This window comes from Dendrobium catenatum, unplaced genomic scaffold, assembly GCF_001605985.2.
Source record: "Dendrobium catenatum unplaced genomic scaffold, ASM160598v2 fragScaff_scaffold_1542, whole genome shotgun sequence".
Lineage (NCBI taxonomy): Eukaryota > Viridiplantae > Streptophyta > Magnoliopsida > Asparagales > Orchidaceae > Dendrobium > Dendrobium catenatum.
The window spans coordinates 121,552-133,683 of NW_021320004.1; the positions used below are offsets into that span (position 1 = coordinate 121,552).

Below are 12,132 nucleotides of genomic sequence, written 5' to 3' on the forward strand. Positions count from 1 at the left end.
GACATAGAGATGCAATTAAAGTAGAATGTATATATATATATATATTATATATTATATATATATATATATATATATATTATATATATATATTATATATTATATATATATGCCATTTATAGTAATATTTATAATTTTTTAAGTTTATAATATTATCATGTTTTTAAACCACAATGCGAATCCCTGCTGAATCTTGATGAAATTGTGGACCTTTCCTTTTCAGGCTTTAACATTTGAGTCCTGGAACGAACAGCAAAAGATGAATTACTTTAAGAAGAAAATTGCAGCACTTAATATTCCTAGACAAATAATTATATAATAAGTGGCTGAATTTAAACGAGCGCAAGAAAACCACAAGACCGGTAAGACAAAGGCTTTGACCGAAGTTCACCATCGTAAAAGTTAAGATCAGGAAAACAATCAAGTTAATCTAACTGCATACATTGAATGTTTCAACAATCAAATCCTTATGCTTAACAATAAGAAGTAAGTTCACTATGAAATGCAATCCATTGCACAGTTCTACTTAAACACTAAACTTTTACGTGAGCAATAATTTGGCACGCATCGTCGTCAAATCACATTAAAACTTAATTGATGAGTAAAACTAAGGAGGATAAGAGGAATTGGAGTTGGAGTCTACCCAAATAATAGAAAATACTTAGTTCCCACGACTGTAAGAAGACTTGGTGAGGTAAGTTAGAGCAGTCAAGAAACATTCCTGAAGTTGTGTTGATCAGCTGTCTGAATGTCCGGACAGTGTTTGAAGACCTTCTAGCGGGGCCTGGACAGTAAAAAATCACATGTGCACAATCTCCCTGGGACATCAATACTAACCCAAGTGGAAGTAGCCTCTTGGACAGCTCCATGTGTCTTAGATGGCTTCCAAAGTGGTTGGCACATCAGGTTGCAAGCTTACTGGACAGCCAGTCTGAAATTACCTGAGCTGCCTTGAACAGCCTTCGAAAGTCTCGTCAATTGGTGGAAAACAAGGGAATATGTGCTCGGAGCCCTCGGACAACAATCATTAAGTAGTTTGGACAGCAGGCCTGGACTCGTGGGCAAGGGCTCTGACAGCACCCAATAAGGTTCTGCCATGCTATGTCGGCTCTGCTCTCGTGCGATGTAGACACGCTGAAAGCAATTACCATGTTCTAAATTCCCTAAACAGCAGGGTTCAGGCCTTGATGATGCGAAAACAGCAGCCATGAGAAGGCTGACAGCAATGTGGTTTGTGAATTCTCTGGGCGGCCAGCTAGTGTGAAATGCAGGAATATGCTTGACAGCAGTTACCAACATGCAGAATTCTGGACAGCCAAATCCCGTTCAGAGAAAAAACACAGGTTTCGCTGTCACGACCCGGCCGCGTTAAGCTCGTATAGCACGAGGCGGGCGGAACCGGAAACGGCCACAGACAATTAACATAACTCTAAAAACTTTTTAAAGACATAAAGATAACTGTAGAACTTCAAACACGTAGGAAACAAGGGCGCCACTCAATCTGTCAGATAAGCATATTCTAGGCTATTTATTATAACATACATTACAAAGGTGGCAAAGCAAAATATATAACAAACAAGATTCAGCCACCCCAAAAAATCAATACTATAACAAAAACAAACAAAGAGACAAGTGGAACCCGTCACGCCGGTACTACGACGGGCTGTAACGTGAACCTTGCGGTGATCAGCATCACCTCAGCTTACGGTTCTCCTGAAATCCCAAACTATGGAATGAGCTACGCTCAGTAAATGACAACAGGCTAAGTTGAGTGAACATGTTGTGAAATTTAAAACCACAAAAGACTCATGCAAACAGTAGATATCTTACTGTACTTGTGATTACGATAATGCTTGACCATTAGAGAACATGTAAATACATCTATTATGTGTTATTTCCAACATAGATATACATCCGTCCCGGTGAAGTCATACCGAATTTTACTGATCAGGTACACATCGTTTATGCCATTCATTTTCATTCATTATGTATGCCTCAAAGGGCCGTTCTGTGGTTCAAACCCCGGGTGACAGGTTCATTTATAGTAGTTTTACTTGTTGTAGTCTCTTACTTTATAATTTTGGATGGCTTAGCATGTTGGTTGGTAGTTAGCCATCTTGTTTATTTTGAAAACACTTTTTGGAATGAAAATAGAAAATGTTTAGAGACGCTTTTTGTCTTTGAAGATTTCATTGAATAGTATTATTTACTTGAAGAATGATTAGTTACTTATCTAAACGTCCGATCTCGTTCCCGCCTCGTATCTACGAGCTAACCGGGCCGGGTCGTGACACGGCTAGCAAATCTAATCCTAAGAAAAGGAAGAATCCTAACCTATGGGAAAAGGATATTGGATTAAACTAGGAGGTGTCACGAAGGGCATTGTCCACCACTAGCATATCTAATCCTAAGAAAAGAAATAATCCTAACCTAAAGGAAAAGATAATTAGATTAAAAGTAGGATGGTGTCATAAAGAGCATTACCCTCCACTAGCACTTTTAATCCTAAAGAAAGGAAAAATCCTAACTTAAAGGAAAAGAAATTGGATTAAACTAGGATAGTGCCACGAAGCATGTTATGCACCCCTAGCTTGTTTAATCCTAAGGAAAGTAAGAATCATATCCTAGAAGAAAAAAAAAAAAGAAAACTAGATTAGACTAGGATGGTGCGATGAAGGGCATTGTCAACCACTAGCATATCAAATCCTAAGAAAATGAAGAATCCTAACCTAAATGAAAAGAAAACTAAATTAAACTACTATGGTGTCATGAAGGTCATTGTACACAACTAATAGGTTTAATCCTACGGAAAGGAAGAATTCGAACCTAAAGGAAAAGAAAATTGGATTAAACTAGAATGGTACCATGAAGGGTATGGTACACCACTAGCACATCTAATCCTAAGGAAAAAAAGAATCCAAACCTAAAGGAAAATAAAACTAGATAAAACTACGATGGTTCCACAAAGGGCATTATCCACCACTCACACTTCTAATCATATGGAAAGGAATAATCTTAACCTAAAGGAAAAAAAAGCTAGATTAATCCTACGTAAATGATGAATCTTAACCTAAAGAAAAACTGGATTAAACTAGGATTTTTCCACGAGGAGCATTGTCCACCACTAGCATGTCTAATCCTACGGAAAGGAAGAATTTTAACATAAAGGAAAAGGGAACTAGTTCTAAACTTGGATGGTGCCTTGAAGGGCGTTATTCCCCACTGGCGCCTCTAATCCTAAGAAATGAAAGAATCCTAACTTAAAAGAAAAACAAAATTGGATTAAATAAGGATGGTGCCACGAAGGGCATTTTCCACAACAAGCACGTCTAATCTTTTGAATAGGAAGAATCCTAATGTAATGGAAAAGAATATTGGATTAAACTATGATTTTGCCATGAAGGGAGTTATTCATTTTTAGCACATATAATAAGGAAATAAAGAATCCTAACTTAAAATAAAAAGAAAACTGGATTAAACTAGTATGGTGTTAGAAAGGACATTGGCCACCACTATCACATTTAATCCTAAGTGATGTGAAACAACATACGATTAAATAAGAATTGCACATGAGAAGTTAATAAAATTATTGATTTCGCTTTACTAATTAAAACTTCTTGCTTACTCAAGTTTGGTTTAAGAATAGGACATTGAAGATTAAAATAATGACAATACGTTACAAGTAGAGAATTGAAGAACCTCACAAAATAGCACCAAAATTTTAAATAATGCCAATAGCTAGAAATAAACAAAAGCCCCAAAGTTAAAATCTAGATCCTTCACCTTAAGATCCATCACTCAATTTAAAGTGAAGGCTAGCGGAAGAGAACCATGAGCAGACTTAGCGCGCCACTAGTAGACAAGTGATCTTGAGAGGACTTGTCGCCGGGAAGGAGGCCGGGTTCGATGATCCACGTGTAGACGGAGAAATGATCGTCGATGGAGTCCACGAGGGTTGGTAAGATCCGGTCCAAGTACTCTTCGGGGGTGTCGTCAAAGTCAAATCCAACGTCGAAGAAGGGTGAATGGAGGATGTCGACTCGTCCGTTGTTGTCGTATTCAAATCCGAAATTCCATTCGGGTTCATCCATGCACGGCGGTAGTGAACGACGAAACCCAAACAGGGAAGACAAGGAGGCAAGCCGTGAGCCAAGGCGGGAGGCCGGTCACGGGTTGGAGAGAGGCTAGGGCGGGTGGAGCTTTGGGGGAAAGGGGAAAATAAAAAATCTGAGATTTAATTAAGATTTCAGAAATTGGCGGATTCTTAATTTCAATTTCAGAATTTGAATTTGGGAATTAAGGTGAGGGGAAGGTTAATGGTGTATTAAGAAAATTAAAAGAGAAATAAAAAGGGGTGTATGGCCGGCCATGTATGGAGGAGAGAGATGGCAGATTTTGTTAATGGGAGGGGACCACAATCATTAACTAAAATATGAATTTAAGTTTCAGATTTTAATCAAATCATGTAACTCCCAATTTAGTGCCAATTGAGAGGGAATTTTGATTTTTAGCAATAATAACTCCCTTAATTAGCTCCTAAATTTAAGAGTCTTAATTAGGCAAGTTATTCATGGTTGAATTTCAAAATAACCAGGGAATTCAACAGGAAGGGCCGGCTGCATGGGCTCTGAACTCTGGAGGCGGCAGGTGGTCGGCGGGAGGTGGTCTGGAGGAGGGGTCGGCAGTAGGATTCCAGCCGGTCGGCGGGAGGGCAAGGCAAGCCGGCGGTGGGGAGGATTTAAAGGGGTCGGCGGAATCAGGGGAAAACAGAAAAAAAAATGTAAAAATCTGAGAGCTTTGGTTTAACCTCCCTCACCTCGAGTCTCCTTAAAATGCTCTATCTCCACACTATAATATTTGAGCGAATCCTAGAACTCACGGAGAGATCTAGTTTTCCCTATGAACTCACGAAGAGATCATGGGGGATGCACTCACAAAGAGAACAAGGAAGATAACTTTTTATTTCATCAAAAACTCCCCAACTTACAATGCATCATGCCTCATATAAGGGGGCTCAAACTAAAAGAAAATGAAAGACATAAACGCCCTCGGGGCTACATAAGTAGACTAATGCCCTCAGGGGAAAACTAGGAAAACTAAAAAAAGTACACATGACATAAGCTGTAAATAACTCAGAAGTAGAGGCTCTAGATCGTAGCCGTCGATCTGCGCCGACGGCGATGGTACACATGTCGAAATCTGATGTCCCTATCATTCTCCCGAGGTGGGAGAGAACTCGACCCCGTCGAGTGAGTGTCTCTAGAAGCCTCGTACCACTCCAGCAGGTCTGGATCCAATCTCTGTAGCTCATCTCGGTCGATCCACACGTTCTCCTTCTCTGGCTTTCCTGCCCATTGAACTAAGTACCTTCGACGACCACCATCTCTAGTAGAAATGATTTCATCGCTAAGCACTGCCTCGATCCTTTCCGCAGTAGGTAAAGTGGGAAGTTTTGGGAGTGGAGGTTGGATAGGGATCTCACCAGGTGGGGACTCACAAGGCTCATCAAGTAATGGGTTGGGTGGGTTAAACTCTGGACCTTCATAGGTTACAAGATCTTCAACGTTAAAAGTGGGGCTAAAGTTAAAACCTTCGGGAAGGTCAAGCACATAAGCATTACTATTAATTTTAGAGATTATTTTGAAAGGGCCCGCGCTTCTCGCGTGTAACTTCTTAACGGTCCCTTGCGGGAACCGCTCCGGATTAATCCGAACCATCACATAATCACCCACATCAAATTCTTTGAACCTTCTCTTGAGGTCCGCATTAAGTTTATAGTTAGCATTGCTCAATTCAATTCTTTTATTAATTTCTTTGTACAATTCTCGTAAATGCGATGCAAATGCAGATGCTGACTCTGATGACCTAGACTTAGGACCCATGGGAATAAGATCTATAGGTTGCCTAGGTTTGTAACCATACACAATCTCGGCAGGACTCAGACCAGTGGTTCGGTTGACAGAATTATTATAGGCAAACTCGGCAATCGGTAACTTAGAATCCCAGTCTCTAAGGTTTTCCCCAACTAGCGTTCTTAAGAGGTTTCCTAAACTTCGGTTTGTCCATCAATCTGAGGGTGGAAGGCTATCGAAAACTATAATTTTGTACCCATCTTATGCCAAAGTGTTTTCCAGAAATAACTTGTGAATTTAACATCTCTGTCAGATACAATAGTCTTAGGTAACCCATGAAGTCTTACAATCTCATCAAAGTATAGCTTAGCAACCCAGGATGAGTCGAAAGTTTTTGAACAGGGTAGGAAATGGGCCATCTTTGAAAACCTATCGACGACAACACAAACGGAATCGTGCTTTCTGAGGGTCATGGGTAAACCTAATACAAAGTCCATGCTTACATCCTGCCAAGGGCAATTTGGCACTGGGAGTGGAGTGTAAAGGCCCGTGTTCTGCTTTCGTTGTTTGGCAAGCTGGCAGGTGTGACATCTCTTTATAAGTTTGCCAACGTCGCGTTTAAGGGTGAGCCAATAGAATCGATTCTCTAGCGCGGCAATAGTTTTGGATTGACCAAAGTGGCCGGCTAGTCCTCCCGCATGCAACTCTCATACTAGAAATTCTCGCAGAGAAGTGTTAGGAATACAGAGTTTTTGGGACTTGAACAAATAGCCATCCTCCAAAAGAAAATCATTTATTAATGGTCCACCACCATTAGTCAGTAGGGTGTAAGTTTCTTTAAAATCGGGGCAGTCCAAATAGTCATCTTTTAGTCGCTTAAAACCAATTACTTCCATCCTCATTTTCTGGGTAGTCATCATTCTTCGGCTGAGGGCATCAGCCGCCTTATTTTCAGTCCCTGCTTTGTGTCTAATCGTGTAAGCATACTCTTGCAGGAATTCAACCCAACGGCCGTGGCGGGCATTGAGTTTCTTTTGGGAATTAATGTATCGTAGAGCCTCGTGGTCCGAAAATATCACGAATTCTTGTGGCAGAAGGTAATGCCTCCAATATCTAAGGGCTTGGATAATCGCATAAAACTCTTTGTCATAGGTAGAGTATCACTGACGTATGTCATTTAACTTTTCACTGAAATAGGCCACGGGATGGCCTTCTTGCGATAGGACTCCACCTATTCCAATCCCTGAGGCGTCGCAAGTTACTTCAAAGACTTTTGAAAAGTCAGGTAGACGCATGACAGGGGCTTCTACCATTTTTCGTTTAATACCCTCAAAAGTGTTGCTTGCATTCACAGTCCAACGGAACTCTCCTTTCTACAGGCAATCAGTTATGGGTGCTACTATCGTGCTAAAATTCCTGATAAACCTCCTGTAAAAGGTGGCCAATCCATGGAAACTCCGAACATCTATGATATTTTTGGGTTCAGGCCACTCGTTAATTGCTCGGACTTTCTCGGGGTCTGCTGAGATTCCTTGTGGAGATATGATAAATCCTAGGAAGGTAACTCGGTCCGTGAGGAATACACACTTATTTGGGTTAGCGTACAAATATTCTTTCCTCAAAACCTCACATACTTGAGTTAGGTGATGTAAGTGCAGGTCTACGGAGCGATTGTAGATTAAGATGTCATCAAAATACACCACAACAAATTTTCCTAAGAAAGGTCGCAGGACTTGAGTCATAACTCTCATGAACGTGCTAGGAGTGTTACTAAGGCCAAAGGGCATAACCATCCACTCATACAACCCGTTTTTTGTTTTAAAAGCCGTCTTCCATTCATCTCCTGGACGGATTCTAATTTGATGGTATCCACTCTTAAGATCTATCTTGGAAAAGAGCGTTGCTCCGGTCATCATATCCAACATGTCATCTAAACGAGGAATGGGAAACCTATACTTGACAGTGATTTTGTTGATAGCGCGGCTATCAACACACATCCGCCACGATCCGTCCTTCTTGGGAGTTAAGAGTGCAGGAACAGCGCACGGACTAAGGCTCTCCTTAATGAATCCTCGTTGAACCTCCCTCACCTCGAGTCTCCTTAAAATGCCCTATCTCCACACTATAATATTTGAACGAATCCTAGAAATCACGGAGAGATCTAGTTTTTCCTATGAACTCACGAAGAGATCATGGGGGATGCACTCACAAAGAGAACAAGGAAGATAACTTTTTATTTCATCAAAAACTCCCCAACTTACAATGCATCATGCCTCATATAAGGGGGCTCAAACTAAAAGAAAATGAAAGACATAAACGCCCTCGGGGCTACATAAGTAGACTAATGCCCTCAGGGGGGTTCATACGGTAGTGAGGGAGGTTTGGTAGGGATGCTCCCGGCACTGAATCTATTGCGTGCTATATGTCCCATAGGGGTGGCAGTTGGTTAGGTAAGTCATCAGGGAACACATCAGCAAAACTCTCAAGAAGGGGTTTAACTTCCTCGGGGATTTGCTCTTTTTGATCCTCACCCACTTCTCTAGCTACTAGGGCATACATAGGTGCTCCTTGGGTGATTTCATCTTCTACTTCTTTAGCAGTCAAGAGGTGTAGCCCTTTGCTTTGTTTGGCTGGGGTAGGCTTGGCTTTCGTCTTGGGGGGCTTGGGTTGAGAGGGTATTAACTTAATTTTCTTTCCGTTGTGTTCGAACACGCAGGTGTTCGACCTCCCATAGATATGAACGTCATTGTCAAATAACCATGAGCGACCCAAGATAATTTGACCTACGTCCATGGCCAAAACATCACACCAAATCTTGTCTTGATATCCCACGAACTCTATGGGAATGAGGCTACGGTCCTTAATTTCTATTGTAGTCGAGTTGATACAAGCAACCTTATACGGATTCGGGTGAGGGGTCATCTTGAGGTTGAGCTTGGAAACCATAGCAGAAGAGACTGCATTGATACAACTTCCATTATCGACGATAACCTTGCAGTTCTTTTCCCCAATCTTAACAAAGGTATGAAAAATGGAAGTCCTACGCCAATCATCGCTTAACTTGGGTTGTGACAAAGCGCATGTAACAACCTGAAGGGTAATGGGTTCTTCTTCCGTAAAGGAGTCTTCTTCTTCATCAACATGATGAACTAGGTCAGTCTCAGGTTTGTCCTCGTCGTCATCAACCTCTTCTATAATGGTGACCTTATATGAGCTGAAACATTGGGACGCAATGTGCCCATACCCATGACACCTATAACATTTGGTTCCTGAGTTGGTTTTGGGCGCATCGCGCTCGGGGGCTTTACCTTTAGAGTCCGGGCGAGGTGGGAACGAACTGGTAGTGGGTCGACTACCTATCGAGTTTATGGATATATTTTGGGTCTGGCCAGTGGAAGTTCGATAGGGGTTAGGTCGGGCATCAAACTACCTAGTGTGGGAGTGGGTCTTGGACTCTTCTAGGTCAAGTACCAGGCTGCAAGCGGCCTCTAAGGTGTCTATTCCTCTAGCAAAAAGTTCAGTCCTAAGATCTTCCCTAAGGCCAGCTCTAAACATAGATAGGATTTGTGTTGGGGTAGCAGATTCCTCGCCGTTGCAACGAATCAGGAAATCGTCAAAGGCGGAGATGTAATCTTTAACAGGCTTGCTCCCCTGGGTTAGCCGATTCCACTTATCCAGAAGCTTAGGGTAGTAGGAAGGTGGTAAGTATTTCCTCCTAAGTTCCTGTTTCATCGTTCTCCAATCGCTTATCGGATGTTCTCCTCGAGATTCACGCATGTCCTCCAAGTTGGTCCAGTAAAGGTTGGCTCGACCCGTGAGTTTCATTTCAGCGAATCTGACTTTCTTTGCTTCAGAGATGTTGTACCATTTAAAGTAGCTATCCATCGACTTGAGCCAATCTAGGAAAACTTGAGGGTCAAGGGTCCCGTCGTACGTTGGGGCATCAATCCTAATGTTTTTCAGTAATTGAGCGTCGTTGTCTCTCCAAGTGTTGTCGTCCCCTATGGGCTCTTGAAGTGGCCTTGGGTTGCGTTGGTAATGGTCTTGAAAACGTCCGGGATCTCGCGGGGGTTCATGATCGGGTCGGTTGTCTTCGCCATAAGGTGAGTGAGGTCTTGATGGCGTATAGATTGCAGGATTCCCGTTACGCTCGATATTATCTAATCGGTCACTCGTGTGGCGCCTAAAGTCAGCTAGATCGGTTTGGGTGTTGCGAATTTGCTGAGTAACGGTACCCAGTTGTCCCAAAATAAGGTCTAAGGTAGCTTGGAGATGCTGCGGATCCATGGGGAAAGTTTAGGGGTCACTAGGATAGGTAACGGGATGGTGGGCAGCACCTAGACACTAAGGTAGAAGGGTCCTAAAGCTTCTATAAGTTGCTGGTTGGAAGCGGACATCAACTTACAATAAGGATTTAAGTTTTCTAAAAGTTATGGATAGGTTTACTTCACTGGACAGCAACTTTAGGACGGCTTTCGGGTCACTTAGATGTCTCTAAAAGTGCAGGAATTGATCTGGACAGCAAGTATATCAAGTGTAGCAAGTGACCTAAACACTTGGGTGGCGAACCAATTTGATTATGATGACAACAACATGCAGAAAAATTCCGGACAGCAAAATGAAACAGGAAATTCTTATGAAATAAGCAATGGTATGCATGCAAGTGAGCTACACAAATGATAACTAACTTCCTAGGAACTTCTAGCACAAGAAAAGCATGCTAGCCATGCTCTGATACCACAAATGATGTGAATCAATCATGCGATGAAATGTGAATTGCACTTAAAATTAATAGAAATATTGAATCATAGCTTGCTACCAAAACTTTATGCGTAATCAATTGAAGTCAAAGAATTAGAAGACGAATGATTAAGTAACAACAAGAAATCACAGTCAGAGATTAGAAGGCTTTTCAAAATAACATCAAAACTTCAAGTAATGCGAATAGCTAAAAATAACAAAACCCCAAATTTAAAATTTAGATCCTTCACCTTAGGATCTGTCACTCAATTTGAAGTGGAGGCTTAGCGGAAAAGGACAGTGAGCAAGCTTAGCGACGCTACGAGTAGACAAGTGATCTTGAGGGGACTCGTCGCCGGGGAGGGAGCCGGATTCGGAGGGGGTGGACGGCCTTCAATGATCCACGTGTAGACAGAGAAGTGGTCGTCGATGGACTCCACTAATGGTGGTAGAATCCTCTCCAAGTATTCCTCGACGGTGTCGTCAAAGTCGAAACCGACGTCGAAGAAAGGTGACCGGAGAATATTGACCCTTCCGCGGTTGTCGGGCTCAAACTAAAAGAAAATGAAAGACATAAACGCCCTCGGGGCTACATAAGTAGACTAATGCCCTCAGGGGCAAATTAGGAAAACTAAAAAAAGTACACATGACATGAGCTGTAAATAACTCAGAAGTAGAGGCTCTGGATCGTAGCCGTCGATCTGCGCCGACGGCGATGGTACACATGTCGAAATCTGATGTCCCCATCACTAAGGAAAGAAAGAATTCTAACCGAAATAAAAAGATAACTAGATTAAACATGTATGGTGCCACGAAGGATGTTGTGCATGACTAGAACATCTAATTCTACGGGAAGGAAAAATCCTACCTAAAAGAAAAGAAAACTGAGTTAAACTTTAATGGTGCCACGAAGGGCGTTGTCTACCACTAGCATGTCTGATCCTATGAAAAGGAAGAAATCTAACCTAAAAGAAAAGAAAATTGGATTAAACTAGGATTATGCGATGAACAGTGTTATCCATCCCACTCGTTTAATTCTAAGGAAAAGAAGAATCCTAACCTAATGGAAGAGAAAAACTAGATTAAAATTAGGACTGTGCCATAGAAGGCATAATCCATCATAAACACTTTTAATCCTAAGAAAAGGTAAAATCCGAACCAAAATAAAAGAAAGTTGGATTAAATTAGGATGGTGCTATGAAGGGTGTTATACACCACTAGCACTTCTAATCCTACGGAAAAGAAAAACCCTAACCTAATGGGGAAAAAATGGATTAAACTAGGATAGTGCTAAGAATGGATTTATCCACCACTAACATGTCATATCCTAAAGAAAAGAAGAATCATATCTTAAAGGAAATAAAAATTGGATAAAATTAGGATGGTACTAGGAATGGCGTTATCCACCACTAGCACATTATATCCAAAGGAAATGAAGAATCCTAACCTAAAGGAAATGAAAACTAGGTTAAACTATGATGGGGCCACGAAGGGCATTATCTATCACTAGCACGTCTAATCCTAAGAAAAGAAAGAATCTTAG

General features: G+C 41.6%; 1 protein-coding gene across 1 annotated transcript; it reads right to left on the reverse strand.

Annotated features, from left to right (window-relative positions):
- Window positions 1-8,267: 8,267 nt before the first annotated feature.
- LOC110103305 lies at window positions 8,268-10,136 on the reverse strand. Its single transcript, XM_020831958.1, has 2 exons — window positions 9,280-10,136; window positions 8,268-9,063 (listed from the first exon to the last, which is right to left on the reverse strand). Exons 1-2 carry the CDS (start codon window positions 10,134-10,136, stop codon window positions 8,268-8,270), a joined length of 1,653 nt encoding a protein of 550 aa, XP_020687617.1.
- Window positions 10,137-12,132: the final 1,996 nt, after the last annotated feature.

Bases quoted from the DNA above. Each gene is read 5' to 3' on its own strand.
- LOC110103305 (XM_020831958.1), bottom strand. From the start codon at position 10,136: ATGGATCCGCAGCATCTCCAAGCTACCTTAGACCTTATTTTGGGACAA. The intron at 9,064-9,279 runs GTAGTTTGATGC...CCAATGTTTCAG, and splicing joins AAGACCCACTCCCACACTAG to CTCATATAAGGTCACCATTA.